Source organism: Podarcis raffonei, chromosome 17 (assembly GCF_027172205.1).
Source record: "Podarcis raffonei isolate rPodRaf1 chromosome 17, rPodRaf1.pri, whole genome shotgun sequence".
NCBI classification, from domain to species: domain Eukaryota; kingdom Metazoa; phylum Chordata; class Lepidosauria; order Squamata; family Lacertidae; genus Podarcis; species Podarcis raffonei.
Window position 1 is genome coordinate 34,281,982 of NC_070618.1, and position 16,877 is coordinate 34,298,858.

The 16,877-nt window shown below is 45.7% G+C and overlaps 1 protein-coding gene across 1 annotated transcript; it reads right to left on the reverse strand.

The window, feature by feature from the left end:
- Positions 1–834: 834 nt before the first annotated feature.
- On the reverse strand, positions 835–5,453 carry RLN3 (relaxin 3). The gene is made up of 2 exons (XM_053370757.1): positions 5,219–5,453; positions 835–1,886 (listed from the first exon to the last, which is right to left on the reverse strand). The coding sequence occupies exons 1-2, from the start codon at positions 5,376–5,378 to the stop codon at positions 1,630–1,632; spliced, it is 417 nt and encodes a 138-aa protein (XP_053226732.1). The 5' UTR covers positions 5,379–5,453; the 3' UTR covers positions 835–1,629.
- Positions 5,454–16,877: the final 11,424 nt, after the last annotated feature.

The following is a 16,877-nucleotide window of genomic DNA, read 5'->3' on the forward strand; positions in this document are numbered from 1 at the left end:
TAGACCCACAAGAGTCATTCCTCTTTACCTAGCCCATTTGAACGAGGAATGCCAATTTCAATACCCAGGGCTTTAATGAAACTTTGGACAGACTGGAAGTATGTGCAGATGCAAGAACCACCTTGAGAGATTTCGTTGGTCTTATCGAAACTCTTCAGAATCTGCTCAGAATTCTTCAGGCACTTCTCGTAGGGTGGACAGTGGAGCAGCTTGGTCATTTTAGATTCTGGATTTAATGGCGGGGGGGACGGACTCTTTGGGTTGTGATATATGTCACAATGGTGGTAAGCTAGCCTTCCTGTGTTTGAGGGCCCTCTTGCCCATTCTGCTTAGTGGAGGCCATTGGCTTCTCTGAAATTTCGCTTTGATGGCACCATCATGGAGTAACCCCCACCAATTGGTTTAAAACATACTTTAAGCAAACTTGCTGCGGCATTTCTAATTTTAGGCCTGCTTATGTCATCAACATTGATATTATGATTATGATTATGATTATTAAATCCTCCTTGAAGGGCCTTCTTGTTACCCTCCATGTCAACAAAGTTCATCTCTCTGTTTTGTTTCATTTCAGCTTTTTATTTCAGCTTTCACGTAATGTGCAATCTTAAAAGAGAACAAACACTGTCTTTCTCCAGGAAGAAGGAACTGATGAACAAAGAAGCAGCAGCAGGGCAAAGACTGTTGCTTGCAATGCCATCCTACTCAAAGCAAAACTCAGCTGCACATTCGTAAGATCAAACGTGCGACGGACACACACACACACACACACACACACCCCATCAAGAGACCAGGGCATGACACATTCCTCATGAGCATTTCTCTGCACCACTTGTTCTACTGTGACTGCAGGTACATTTGGTTTCCTATGACAGTAATGGCTGTAGGAAAACAAACTTCAGGTTTATCAACGGCAGCTGTAGGAGGGGAGCAGCATAAGGGAAGTAATGGTAGAGTGGGAATTTGTCAATTAATTGGGACTTGCCAGAATCATTAAATCCCACTCAAATTGTGTAGGCAGCCACTTAGGAGAGCTGTCTGGCAGTATGCCAGTGTGGGGTAGGTAAAGGTAAAGGACCCCTGGAAGGTTAAGTCCAGTCAAAGGCGACTATGGGGTTGCGGCGCTCATCTCACTTTCAGGCTGAGGGAGCTGGTGTTAGTCCACAGACAGTTTTCCGGGTCCTGTGGCCAGGATGACTAAACAGCTTCTGGCGCAACGGAACATGGTGATGGAAACCAGAGTGCACAGAAACGCCGTTTACCTTCCCACCACAGCGTTACCTATTTATCTACTTGCACTGGTGTGCTTTCGAACTGCTTGGTTGGCAGAAGCTGGGACAGAGGAACGGGAGCTCACCCCGTCATGGGGATTTGAACCGCCGACCTTCTGATTGGCAAGCCCAAGAGGCTTAGTGATTTAGACTTTGTCTCATAGGATGCTGGGAATTATAATTCTTGGGCACATTTTCCTAGCTTGGTGAAAGGGGTGGAGCTTTAATAGAGATATTTATGGCCAGCTGTGTGCACATTTTTGTGTCTGATGGTCTGAGCTTCAAGTTTACAAATATTTGAATATTGGAATTCCCTTTTTGTCAAACACCCACACACACACTCAACCTCGCACGCCACCCCTTAGCACAGGGAGCTGATTTCACTCTTGCTACAGCCCCACTTGCAGCAAGCGTTGCTCAGTCCTGCCAAAACATCTCGGGCTCCACGGTCAAAGCCCCAGGTTTCTTCCGAGGGACTGTGGCTCTGCTGGCCATGCCAGCTCCCATAATAGTCAGACGGATCTTTCGGCGGGGCGTGGATCGGGACCCATTCACTGGATGAGGAAGTTGCAGCAAAGGCTTCTGCAGAATCTCCTCCAGGGAGGGCACCGACATTTCCTGCAACGAGAAGCCAATATGGAAAATTGGGGGGAGCAGGCACAATGCATGTAGCTCAGCAAACAGAAAGAGAGATCAGGGTTCAAAATCATGCCATCCCTACCAGGGGTATTTTCTGCCTAAATTTGCATCTGTAAGCAAATATTATGCAAATTTGTGTCATGGCATGGACCTGCACCTTGGGTCATAAGAACATAAGAGGTAAAAAAAGGTCAAGGACCCCTGGACAGTTAAGTCCAGTCAAATTTGACTGTGGGGTACGGCACTCATCTCACTTCAGGCTGATGGAGCGGGCGTTTGTCCACAGACAGCTTTCTGGATCATGTGGCCAGCATGACTAAACTGCTTCTGGGGCAACGGGACACAGTGACGGAAGCCAGAGTGCACAGAAACGCCGTTTATCTTCCCGCCACAGCAGTACCCAGTGCTTTTTTTCCTGGGGGTACGCATACCCCTAAACATTTTGTGAATCTTTGTACTTTTGTCCATTTACTGTATTTATTTCCCCCAATTTGAACTAGAAAAATGGTGATTTTCTTGAGTCAAAATGAGAGTATCCCAAACATTTTTTTAGGGAAACAAAGCACTGGCAGTACCTATTTATCTACATGCACTGGCGTGCTTTCGAACTGCTAGGCTGGCAGGAGCTGGGACAGAGCAACAGGAGCTCACCCCGTTGCGGGGATTCGAACCACCAACCTTCCAAACAGCAAGTCCAAGAGGCTCAATGGTTTAGACCACAATGCCACCCATGTCCCACCAACCTCCAGAATTTGTCTAAGCTTCTTTTAAAGTCATCCCGGTTGGGAGACATCACTGCCTCCTGTGGTACAAATTCTGCAGTCATTTAAGGACCCAGCAATGCCCCTGTTAACAATCCAATATATTATATGAAAGAAAGGGATGGATGGGGGACAGCAGAGCTGAAGCAAAACATTCAGCAAATTCCAATTCTAGCAAATTTTCAAACTTTGCAATGTACTAACTGTCAATTTTCAGCTAGAGTTCAAATTTCAGAATAAGAAACCAGCAACAAAGGAGCCTGGGGGACATTCATCTAAAAAAAGATGACTATAAATATGGTAAGCAAATAAATGAATTGGCAGTAATGATTTAAATTTGACTGTCCTTTTTTTTCACCTGTTCAAGAGGATGCTTTCTGAGTGGCTGAATGAATGAATGACGTTAGTAAAAACTTTATGCTAATACAGGTCAGGCATCATATAAAACAGAATCAGAATCAGAAGAATATTTATTTGCATCAGCCACTAACCATAGCAATAAAATAAAATAAAATGTACTGAAGATAGAGGTAAAAACTTAGCTATAGAAAATACATTTTGGGGATTCACATCAATAATCAAATAATAGGTCTTATTCTAAGTGCGCCCACTAAACACCTTGCAGTTTTTGCTGTCACCTGATCATCTTGATCTGCTAAAAGAAAGGACACAGCGAGCAACCCGGCTTGGACAATAATAGAGGGGTGATAACCTCACTCCTCAAATCTTCATAAAGAGTGCAAGCCAGAAGCACATGAGCCACTGACTCCATACTGCCATCTCCACAGGGACATACTGTATTTTTACATGTATAAGTCGCCCCTGTGTATAAGACACCCCCTATATTAGGGGACTAAAAATTAAGAAAATGGGGGGAGATTTCCCATGTATAAGGCGACCCCCCTTTTTTTAAACATTATTTTTTAGTTAAAAAAAACCCCTAGTCTTATACACAGAAAAGTACGGTAATCGTTTTTCCAGTGGAATTTTTTGAAATCGACCCTCAAATACAGCCAAAGGCAGTATATTCAATCTTGTGAAAGTGAAAGTGCATCTGTATTTTGGAATTGTTAAATTTTGCAAATTGGGTGCCGAAGTGTCAAAATGACTAGGTGGAAACTAATCATGCCATGGACAAAATTTCCTTATTGTGGCCAAATTATTCTGTCGCTCGATATCTTATAGGGCATATAAAACATGTACTACTGCTACTGAAAAACCGTTGGATATCAAATACTAGTGCCAAATGTCAAATACGTATTGGACATTCATGCACGCATGTATTCAATGTCATAATTCACAGATCATTTCTGAGAATAATTAGGAGGGCAAATTCCATGCAAAGCTGGAGTCTAGTTTATGAGAATCTCATCAGTAGCACCTGTGCTAGGGCAGTGCACAGCTCACCTCCACCCACAGCCTTGAGGCAAGGGTCTCCAACCAGGACCTGCCTTTAGCTAGTGTGGTGTAGTGGTTAGAGCATTGGACTAGGACCTGGGAGACCAGGGTTCAAATCTGCACTTGGCCATGGTGCTAACTGGGGTTACTTTGGGCCAGTCATCGCCTCTCAGCCTAACCTACCTCACAGTGTTGTGGGGATTAAATGAGGAGAACTGTGTATGCCACACTGAGCTCCTGGGAGGAAAAAGCAGGATATAAATGCAATAAAATAAACAAATGGTGCATCTAGGCAAACTGCCTGGTAGCCAAGTTATTTTGTCACCTGAGTCCCTTTCCTCACTCTCTGGCAGTAAAAGGCAAAAAAAGGTAAAGGACCCCTGGACAGTTAAGTCCAGTCAAAGGCGACTCTGGGGTTGCAGTGCTCATCTTGCTTTCAGCCGAAGGAGCCAGTGTTTGTCCACAGACAGATTTTCAGGTCATGTGGCAGCATGACTAAACTGCTCCTGGTGCAACGGGACACCGTGATGGAAACCAGAGAGCACAAAAATGCCATTTACCTTCCCGTCGCAGCTGTACCTATTTATCTACTTGCACTGGCATGCTTTCGAACTGCTAGTTTGGCCAGAGCTTGGGTAGAGCAACAGGAGCTCACCCCGTCACAGGGATTCAAACCGCTGACCTTCTGATTGGCAAGCCCAAGAGGCTCAGTGGTTTAGACCACAGTGCCACCCACATCCCTTTGAAAAACTATAAAACTCTAACAATACAGTGGTACCTCGGGTTAAGAACTTAATTCGTTCTGGAAGTCCGTTCTTAACCTGAAACTGTTCTTAACCTGAGGTACTACTTTAGCTAATGGGGCCTCCTACTGCAGCCGCACCGCTGGAGCACGATTTCTGTTCTCATCCTGAAGCAAAGTTCTTAACCCGAGATACTATTTCTGGGTTAACGGAGTCTGTAACCTGAAGCGTCTGTAACCTGAGTTACCACTGTAGTAAAATCAAATGACTAACAATTTGCTGGACCTCTGAAAACCAGCTATGTCACTCTTGCCCAATGTTAGGACTGGTCCTGGCTAGACGAAGCCTCGTTCCTCCTCTCTCCCACCCACCCCTCCGGTCAACAGTCCCCAGCTCTCCAAGCACTCACCTGCCCGTCTCCAGCGAGATCCTCCACAAGTGAAGATGACTGCACGGATGAACTCTCTGCCACACAGTTTGACACCATAGGGTGGTGTCCTGGCCTCACTTGGCAGCCTCAACTCAGACAGCAGCACCCCGAGTACCAGAGCCAGGAGGATCTTGGGCATGGCTGGACTCGGGCAGGATAGTCGAGAGATGCCGGGCGTTGCGCAATTCCTATCTGCCTTCTTGCCTGCTCTCAATGTGCCTTCCTCCTCTTTATACCATCATGAGTGATTGAGGATGTCCTTCAAGGTTATCTACCCAATTATCACCAGGGAGGGATGTAGACCTTTCTTGGACACTGGGCAGGGGGGCGGGATGACTGCTATTGATAACGCTAGCTAGTCAGAGATAACCTTTTCTTTGTTATCAGCATGGTAAGTATGGAATTGTGTTCAGTGTTTACCTGGCCTTTTGGAGCTGCACATTGACGGAGGTACCGCTTGGTGCGGAGGAAGTGGAGGTGCCTCCCCCTTTCATAACACTTGAACTCAGAGCCATCCCGTTGAAGTTGAAGGTTAAAAGATTCAGGACAGAGAGCACTTATTCACACTGCATGAGTCTTTCACCCCCATTTACTGTTTTAACTTTGTTGATTTTTAAACATGGATACAGATAAAATGGGACGGGGGTGGTGCTGTGGGTTAAACCACAGAGCCTAGGACTTGCCTATCAGAAGGTCAGCGGTTCGAATCCCCGCGACGGGGTGGGCTCCTGTTGCTCGGTCCCTTCTCCTGCCAACCTAGCAGTTCGAAAGCCCGTCAAAGTGCAAGTAGATAAATAGGTACCGCTCCGGCGGGAAGGTAAACGGCGTTTCCGTGTGCTGCTCTGGTTCGTCAGAAGTGGCTTAGTCATGCTGGCCACGTGACCCGGAAGCTGTACACCGGCTCCCTTGGCCAATAAAGTGAGATGAGCGCCGCAACCCCAGAGTCGGCCACGACTGGACCTAGTGGTCAGGGGTCCCTTTACCTTTACAGATAAAATATAAAACAAGGAGAATTTGCAGGGAACAAATAGCTGGGGAGGCCAAACAAGAGAAGTTGGGGGAAAGAAGTAATCACGATCTTCCTACGGGTACGATAGGTCAGATAAATCGTTTAAAAAAGCAAATAAATTGTGACAACTCAAAGAAACTTTGTCGAAACCATACAGAAATAGTAGAACGTCCGGTTCAGGGGACTAGAGGCAATGATAATGAAACAAAAATAAGTTACATGTATTTGTCAATAAATCAGAATTTGGCCACAGCATGGGCTTTGAGATGTTGTTTGTCCACATAGTCCACCACGGCTCCTAGCTATGTTGGCTGTGTTCTGCATTCCCTGTGGGAAAGTAGCCTCTGAAGGCTGCAAAAGGGGAGGGTGCTGTTCTGCTTCTGTCGTGTTCGCAGGATTCCCATCAGCACCTGGACGGCCACTATGAGAAGGGGGTGATGGGCCAGATGAGCCTTTGGGGCCCGATCCAGCAGAATTGTTCTTATGCTCTTACATTGCTAACTTTTGGCAAGGCATTAGCCAAGTCTTGACAAGGCTCATGCAGACTGACTAAATTTTTTTACGGTACAAAATTGTTAATCACCCTTAAGTGAGCCTAATAAACATGTTGGGGATATAGTTCACTGGTTTTTGGTCCAATGTGAAACAAGGGACACGGGTGGCGCTGTGAGTTAAACCACAGAGCCTAGGGTTTGCTGATCAGAAGGTTGGCGGTTCAAATCCCCGCGACAGGGTGAGCTCCTGTTGCTCGTTCCCTGCTCCTGCCAACCTAGCAGTTCAAAAGCACGTCAAAGTGCAAGTAGATAAATAGGTACCGCTCTGGTGGGAAGGTAAATGGTGTTTACGTGTGCTGCTCTGGTTCGCCAGAAGCGGCTTAGTCATGCTGGCCACATGACCCGGAAGCTGTCTGCCGGCTCCCTCGGCCAATAAAGCGAGATGAGCGCTGCAACCCCAGAGTCGGTCATGACTGGACCTAATGGTCAGGGATCCGTTTACCTTTACCTTTTAGTCTGTGAAACAAGTGGTTGAATGTCTATACAGTGGTACCTCAGGTTAAGAACTTAATTCGTTCTGGAGGTCCGTTCTTAACCTGAAACTGTTCTTAACCTGAGGCACCACTTTAGCTTATGGGGCCTCCTGCTGCCACAGCACCACCGGAGCACAATTTCTATTCTCATCCTGAAGCAAAGTTCTTAACCTGAGGTACTATTTCTGGGTTAGCGAAGTCTGTAACCTGAAGTGTCTGTAACTTGAAATGTCTGTAACCTGAAGCGTCTGTAACCCAAAGTACCACTGTACTGAATAGAGTCGTACAGAGTTTTTGAGGGCACCCAGTGCTATTTCTCCTTTCCATCTTCTCTAGGTGGTGCAGTGGATATGCTGAATCAGTGCTTCGTCATAAGAATGGACTGGTTGAGGGCTAATAAACTAAAACTAAATCCAGACAAGACTGAGATGCTGTGATTGGGTATTTCTTCCATCCAGCGGAGCGATAGTACTGCTTGCTCTAGCTGGGGGGGTAGGGTCACACTCTCGTTGAAGGAGCAAGTAGTTTGGGGGATCTGCTGGCAGCGGTGGGTGTGGTCCACCCCGGGTGTCAGCACTGGGGGGGGTGACAAAATGCTGGGTGGCACTCACCGTGGGGCCTGCAGCAGTGGTTTGGGCACCCACAGGCTCTGTGCTGCCCCAAACAGTCCGCCCACCACCTCCCCCTCAGCTACAGGGTGGCAGAGTAGGAGGAGCAAGCAGACTCCTCGGAGGACCCGTGGAGCATCCTGCCATAGCTGTCAACCGTCCCTTATTTGGCGGGAAACTCCCTTATCCCAGTCCCTGGTCCCGCTGCTGTCCCTTATTGATGATGTCCCTTAGATTTCCCGGGTTTCAAAGGAAGCAGCTCCTCTCCCTCCCTGCCTGCCTTCCGGCCAGGGAGGAGGGAGGCTCCAACTGTGTTGCTTGGCTGCCTGGCCCGGCCCCCTCCGGCCTCCTCTCACCAGCCTCGGCCCCCGGGAGCCCCTCCCCGCCAGGACTGGCAGGAGCCTCGGACCCTTCCGCCGCCATCCTCCTCGCAGCCGCCGAACTGAGCGTCTCTGCCTGGGGCCTCCCTTCTGCCCGCCACCGCCGCTGCTCCCACTAGGCCGTACTGCGGCTGTGCCGCCGAAGGACCGCAAGCACTTTCCCCATAGATTTGTAGTGGTAGACTAGCATACATGGTCTGATCTGCGGGTTTACTTCGGGCGCTATTCCCCCCCTTCCTCCCGCCCCGCCTGATGGAACTGAGAGCTGCAGATGGAGCAGGAGAGAAAAGATACAGAACTGCAGCAGCATCTTCGTAGCTTGGACTTCGTTTTGCGAGAAAAGTGGTTGCTGCTTGTAGTTATTTAATTGCAGTGTTTCATCAGCTGGTGTCTTGAGTAGCAACCTCTGGAAACGAAGGGCTAAAAACCAGCGCTGCTCTCCAAAATTATCTGGTCCCTTTTAACTTTATATTTCAGCTGATTGTCTAAAATCCCTTATTTTGGCTGCTGATCCCTTATTTTTGAGGCTGCTGGTACCTTATTTTCAAATCTGTAAGTTGACAGCTATGCATCCTGCCCTGGCTGGCCCCGCCCCCGTGGGTGGCTGGCCTCACCCCTGGGTGCAGGGCACGTGCGCCGCCCCAGGCGCCCAATCAGCTTGCTCCGCCGCTGGTTCAGTGTAGCAAACTTCAAATAGTTAAAAAGAGGCTATTATAAATAGAACCACTCTGAAAACATTTAAAAGCAGTTAAAATTTAAAGACTGTGGGATGATTTATTTTAATGATGATAATAATAATAATAATAATAATAATAATAATAATAATAATACCTTTATTGTCATTGTACAACCTGTGTACAATGAAATTAAACAAGCCTCCCCCCCCAAACACTCAATCTCTTATCGAACAACACACCACCTTGCAAGTCAATTTCGCTATGTTATTTTCTGTTCAACAGCCTAACAGCCCACAGATGGAAGCTATTTTTTAGCCTGTTGGTGCAGCTGATTATACTTCTATATCTCCAGCCCGAAAAAAAGATTTCTCATCTGCTTAATATTTTAAAATATCTAGGCAGCATACAAAAAGTACAGCATAAAAAGCAATGGGTGGAATCCAACATAGAGCTAAATGAGGTCTCTTTGCCTGTTGGGACTTTCCCCCACTTCACCCACAAACCACATGCCCCCTAAACCTCCTTTGGGGTTTCCCTAACCCTCCAGAGCAGATTTAGGGGGTGCAGAGAAGGGGGGGGGAGTCCCATTGTGCAATTGCCCAGTAAGACAGTAGAAAAAACAACAAGTGTTACAAGACAGAAACCAGTAAAATAGTATAATAAAAACAATTGAGTAATAAGGATCCAGCATACCTAGGATATGGAAGAGCAGAACATCCAGAGTTTTGAAACAGAGGGTTGTATCCAACATTAATATTACTCACAGTAGCCGCATAGTTGGATACAAGCAGGGATGGATGTATCTGTCAATATCAGTTTCTCTCAGCTTCTCATTTTTTCAGTAAAATTTGTTGTTGTTTAGTCGTTTAGTCATGACCAACTCTTTGTGACTCCATGGACCAGAGCACGCCAGGTACATTTTCACCGCAATCTTTGATTATTTATTTTTAAATCTTATTAAAATTCATAAGCTTTTTAATGCTTCCCCTAATTCTTGTCTGTAAATTTCACAAATATAAGTAGTTTATTCATATTTTCCCCTAATATATGCATTTTTGTAGACATTGGTTGGAGAATTGCATCACAACATTTGGAAAAGTGCAAATTTCAAAAGATAGCTCTGTCTCATTTTACACAGAGATTCAAGAAGTGTGAATCAAAATGAAGATAAAATTGAATTCCACCCTATTTTTAGATATAAACTTTCTCTTTCTCTCTCTCTCTCACTCTCACTCACTCACTCACTCACACACACACAAAAAGCAATTTTAAAATGAAATGATATATTTATTTGGGTTGTCTTCATCATTTTGTAATGAGCAACATTAAGCTACTGCTACAACAAGTAGTGTCTGTTGCAAAAGATATTATGAACCATTAAAAGCTGTACAAATTATGATGATTGCTTTTTGAAGGGCTTTTATTATATCTCTTTCATGTTGGTGCTTCTAATTAATTTTTTTCTCAACGGTGCGTAATTCGAAGCAAGTCAATGATAGAAGATAACAGTTTAAGTCTGTTCTTATTACTTTGTGAAAACAACAGCTTAAAGATTAATCTCTTTCTGCTTAGTAATGTAAATTTCTGCACATGTAAAGGAAATTTTTGACATCAAAGGAAAAATGGAACAAAACAAAACAAAACAAAAGTAGTGTCTTAACTACTAGGGATGTTGACAGAATAATAGCTCTCTGAAATTCCAGCAGCTTCATTTGACTCTCCCATTGCTGCTACAGCACCTTCTTAGAGAAGAAGGTGAGTAGAAAGTTCAGTTCAATATGGGTTTAGATCAGGGGTAGTCAACCTTTTTATACCTACCGCCCACTAATGTATCTTTCTTGATGGTAAAATTTCCTTACCACCCACCAGAGCTTGATGGAAGGAGGATTCAGCTTGTGCCCTACCGCCCACCTAGAATCTTGAAACACCCACTAATGGACAGTAGGGACCAGGTTGACAACCCCTGTTCCAGATAGAATTTCCACCTAGAATCTCTGGTTCTTCAGTACAGGGACAGCTAAACGTTGACCTGGAATAAAAACTCCACCAGCCCCAACCATACCATGCTGGCTGGGGCTGGTGGACCTTGCAGTCCAGCAACTTCTCTGGAGAGTCTCAAGTTAACCAACCCTGCTTCACAAAAGTGACAGCCTCTTAGCAGTGTGGTTCAGAACGGTCTCTGAATGCCAGTTGTTGAGGAGCAATAGTGCGAGTGGGCTATTGTTTTCACTTCCTCATGTGCTTCCCAGAAACATCAGGCTGGTCACGGTTGATAATGGGGTTAATGATCTAGAGTGACTCTTCTCTTGCCCTTATGTTCTCCTCTAGCTATTCATTCCGTGTGTGGAGACAAGAGTGGGGCTGGATGCGGCCTTGTTCAGCAGTGATGCTCAGTGGGATAGCCAGCTGTTATCCCTGGGCCCAACTTTTGATGAAGCTGGAGTAACTCAGGAGGTAGTCAATGTGGTAACCCTCCAAATGTTGATGGATTCTAACTTCCATTTTCCCCAACCAGCATGGCCTATTAGCAGGAATGATGGGAGCTGGAGACTAACAACACCTGTAGGACAACACATTGGCAAACCCTGGGGTAACTACTGCTCATCATCCTGCTCTCCTTGGAATAGAGTTGAGAATGATGATCAAAAAGCAGCCAGCCTGCTCTTGTGTCATCCAGAGTACTTTGAGATGGAACATGGGGACGTAGGAGACTGCCATATACTGAGTCAGACCAATGGTCCAGTATTGTCTACACCAGCCTTCCACACTACAACTGCCATCGCCCTGATTCATTGGCCATGCTGGCTGGAGCTAGAAGCCCACCAGCTCCCCAACGTTGGTCTACACTGATAGTTGCTCTCCAGGATGTCAAGCAAGAGTCTTTCTCAACCTCCTGAAGATGTCAGAGATTGAAGTGCCCTCCATAACCACCTCTCTCACCAGCCCTGTTTAACACCGTTTGAGTATTTGTCTGGCTGGAATAAGGGACGCAGGTGGCGCTGTGGGTTAAACCACAGAGCCTAGGACTTGCTGATCAGAAGGTCAGCGGTTCGAATCCCTGCAACGGAGTGAGCTCCCGTTGCTCGGTCCCTGCTCCTGCCAACCTAACAGTTCAAAAGCACGCCAGTGCAAGTAGATAAATAGGTACTGCTCCGGCGGTAAGGTAAATGGCGTTTCTGTGCACTGCTCTGGTTCGCCAGAAGCGGCTAAGTCATGCTGGCCACATGACCCGGAAGTTGTACACCGGCTCCCTCGGCCAATAAAGTGAGATGAGCGCCGAATCCCCAGAGTCAGCCATGACAGGACCTAATGGTCAGGGGTCCCTTTACCTTTACCTTTACCTTTACCTTTACCTGGCTGGAATAGGTCCTTGAAATCTGATATTGCCTCTTGTTTACCCAGATGGAGGTTAGAGAGGGGTGTGTTTCATAGAAACATAGAACTGTAGAGTTGGAAGGGACCTTGAGGATCATCTAGTCCAACCCCCTGCAATGCAGGAATATGCAGCTGTCCCATATGGGGATCGAACCTGCAACCTTTATACACCCGCTGTACAAAGGTAAAAATTACATGTTCCACACTCTTTTCCTGCTGGCTCTGCCCACAGCTGGTAAGTGGCCCCCAAAAGACTGCTCAGAAAGGAAGGTGGCCCTCAGATAGAAATAAACTCTATTGAAACAGAAAAGCTCTTGTGATACTCTGAAAACACCAGAGATGGTACAATGAGGGAGAAAGAATGCAAATTACACTCAGTGGGATTCTCATGGGTATCTCAACCCTTGTTCCAGATTCACCCCATCACTCATATAATGGCTTACTGTGGTCCAGCCTGTGCCGTCCCATCCATTGCATCCAGCCCAGTTGATGGTTTTGGATCTGCAGGAGGCATTGGCTGTGGCTCCAGTCTCAGTTACAGAGGTCTGGGCTTTGGCTATGGTCTAGGTGGTGGATTGGACTATGGCTACGGTTCTGGTGCACTTGTCGGAGGAAGCACAAACGCGACAGTGCTTGGCTTTCTGTCTGGGGTTTTTCCTCAGCCCATCAACCAGATTCCACCAGCAGAGATCATGATCCAACCACCCTCCTCCATTGTCACCATCTCAGGACCCATCCTCTCTGCCAGCTGTGAGCCTGTTCCTGTTGCAGGAACTACTCCATGTGCTGTTGGTGGCTCTGGGCTGGTAAGAGGCTCTGACTATGGGGGCTTGGGCTGGAAGAGAGCTTCACTTATTGGAAGGAGCATTGTGGTAGCATCTGTCATTAGGCTGATTGAACCCAAGAATAATATGAGATAGAAAACAACCGATAACTAGATAAATTGATACAGATATGTTGGCCTGGTTCAGAAGAGCTGAATCTCAGAAACTGCCTGCAGAAGCTCAGTCTTTTTCACATGCCCTCTTTGCTTTGAAGTCCACAAAACAAAATCCTTCCTTGGGTCCTCCATTGCTTCTTGTAATGCCATTTCTTTGACCTTTTCAATAAAGCATATGCTGCATTCTGATAACCCACGAGTCTTGGTTTTTGAGCCTTTGGCCTGGATTCCTCATTGCAAGTGCAAGATTATTTGACCCAGGCAGAGGAAAGATAACAAGGAGGCTGAATAAGTCAGAGATACAAGAGGCTTACTCTCCTGAGAGATCTGCTACATCCCTGCATTTGGGGGTGTGATTGAAAGACCACAGTCCCAACTAATTCAGGGGTATGGAAATCAGCAAATGTCAGAGTAGAAAATCCATGCAGACCTGAAGCAAGAAGACTCCTTCAAGGGTGGGTCTTTCTGATGAATCTCTTCAACAACCCCATATGAAGGTTGAATGGAAGGAGGTAAACCCAGCAGGTAGGCTTTCAGGTGTAGAGTTTATGTGAGTACCCAGGACTCTTTGCTTATTTAATATACAATGGGACCTCTGGTTACGAACTTAATTTGTTCCAGAGGTCTGTTCTTAAGCTGAAACCATTCTTAACCTGAGGTACCACTTTAGCTAATGGAGCCTCCCACTGCCACTGCGCTGCCAGTGCGCGATTTCTGTTCTCATCCTGAAGCAAAGTTCTTAACCCAAGGTACTACTTCCGGGTTAGCGGAGTCTGTAACCCGAAGTGTTTGTAACCCGAGGTACCACTGTATTTCATGTTTCAAAGGTCTATCTGGTAGCCCAGACAAATAAACAGTTTAACTCTATGTTTGGCAGAAATAAGTAGGTAAACTCAGTGTTATTTTTCTATGAACACTTCCATGAACACCTCCTTTGTTCTCTTAGAATGGCAATGGTGTACACATGAGATGTGCCAGAGCTGTCGAGTTCTGGCTGAAAAAAAGCCGTGGTTAAACTTCTTCCTTGGTCTGAACCAAGGATGTGGGGGTGGGGATTCACATGTTTGAACTTTCCCCCGTGTTATGAATACCTCCTTGAGAGACCTCAGAGGCATTGGTATTGCGGTCAGTACAGACCCTTGTGTAACTGTTTCCTTACATTTATAGGCAATAATCCTTAATATAATCCCACATTAAAGGAGAGGGCAGAGTTCAATAGTAGAACACTTGCTTTGCATGAAGATTCCCAAGGAGAACTGGGAAAGATTCTTCCTGAAACCTTGGAGAGCTACTGCCAGTTGCTGTGTAGATGTTACTGTCCTAGATAGAGGACCGTCCTCTGACAGCACTTTATAATAGAGGACCACCTTCTGCAAAAGAGGGCCCTCTAGATCATGGGTAGGCAAACTAAGGCCCGGGGGCTGGATCTGGCCCAATTGCCTTCTAAATCTGGCCTGTGGACAGTTAAAATGCATCTCTGGGTTATTTGTGGGGCCTGCCTGGTGTTTTTACATGAGTAGAATGTGTGCTTTTATTTAAAATGCATCTCTGGGTTATTTGTGGGGCATAGGAATTCGCTCATCCCCCCAAAAAAAAATATAGTCTGGCCCCCCACAAGGTCAGAGGGACAGTGGACCGGCCCCCTGCTGAAAAAGTTTGCTGACCCCTACTCTAGGTGGATTGTACATCCGGGTGAGAGCTGCTCGCCTCCCCCTATGCTGCCTTCACATAGCTGAGGCGGCCTTATGCAGAGCCACCACGACTCCTTGCTGCATAAGACTGTCTTTCATGCTGCGCTGGCAGCCAGAGCATCACTGAACTTTCCTTATCTCCCAGAATACTGTCCTTTCGGCCTGCTGAAGATAAGAGACCTTGCTTCTCTGCCCTGCGATAAGAAATCCACCGCTTCCCCGGCCGCTGGCAAATGCCACCATCCAAGCCTTCTGCGACTGAGATAAACTCTGCCCCAAGTGCTGAATGGCTAGTTTGCCTTCAGCTGCATGATAAATGCAACATTTCCAAAAAAAATAAGAGGAGCAATTCCACACACACACACACACACACACACACACACACTCTAACACCTCAACAAGCAAGAGACATTGTTGTTCTTTAATGAAATTTTATTAAGACTTTTCATAATACAATAAAAAAGAAACTAATCTAGACAAAAACTAAAAGAAAGAAGATGCAAAGTCCTCTTTCATAGGTATATCTTAACCTTTGTTCAAGAAAGAAAAGGTGAGCTCCCACAGCCCTCACCTGGGAGCTTTCCTTTCTTCCCCTGGCCTCCCACCCTCGGAGATCTCCCCTTCCCATCCTCTCACACAGGGTCCTTCTCCAACAATCCATCACCTTCATCTGCGTGCAATTCCCTCTTTACCCCAAAGCAGAGGGCAACAACAGCAACACCAGAAAATAAATCAAAACAGAAGCAAGAACAGAGCAGAAAAGGAAAAGAGCCAATAACAGAGATATAAGAATAATAAAGGAATGGAAAGATAATAAAAGAAAAATAGATAAGGAAAAGGAAAGAATACAAATAAAAAGGACTTCCAACTATCGAGTTTGTCAGTTATATATACAATATTTCTTCAAAATATTTGAAATGTTCGTTCCAGGATGGTGTCCAACTGTTCCTCCTTCTGCTAGGCGATCTTTTTCCAATACTCAATTCTGGGCATCTCAAGTTTGTTGTCCTTCTACACAAAAAGTCTAAAAGAGCTTCTCCAAATACTATTATCGATAAAAGTTCATCATAGTCTTCCTCCAGTCCAACATAACAACTTTGACTCCAGTACTGAGGAACCATGCATCCTTGATCTTTATTCCCTCTTTCCCAAGTACTTTTTTAACTTCTCCAAAAGACATTTTTGGAGTTCCTACTTGGTTGGGAGAGGGAGGGCAGGAATAGGGTGTTTGCAAGCTTTTTCAATTATGCGCAATTTCACCCATGCACGCAATGACCTGGAGCGCAATCCCTGAACAAATGGGGAGTTGCCCGTACACACATGCTCCCTCTTGCTCACTTCAGGTTAGGGACATTATTTTTCAGCTCTTTTTGTTCATCTGTCTTGCACAAGCTCCTCCTATTTTGTTAACCTAAAAGGAAGTCTAAAGTTTCTATCTTACCACCTTGTGGTACATGACCTTTAAACACACCCACATCTGAGCCCACCCCAGAGAACAACCCACCCACCATATGTGAGAGGAGAGAGTCTATGCATGTACAGGAAATACGGAAGCATGGGTCGGGGTGGGGGGAAACAAGAGGTGGTAGGAAACAAAGCTAAAAAACCCTGCTACGGTGTCCCATAACACGCTTCTGAGATTTAAAAAAAACAGACTTGCAGCAGCAATTAGCTTGTGCCGTTTTGATCTCTGTCACATGTATAGATGATCTCTGCACTTGAAACTCTAAATTCATTTTAAAAAATTTATTTCATAAATTTGCTTGACTATAAAACAAAAACTTCAAAGCAGTTTACAAAAAATAAAACAGTAGAATCAAGAAAAAATTATGACCCAATTTTAAAACATACAAAAGTTAAACTACTAAAACAGACTAAAATCACCTCCTTTTCAAGAATGTTTTTGTTCTTGCTGTTGTTTAGTCATGTCC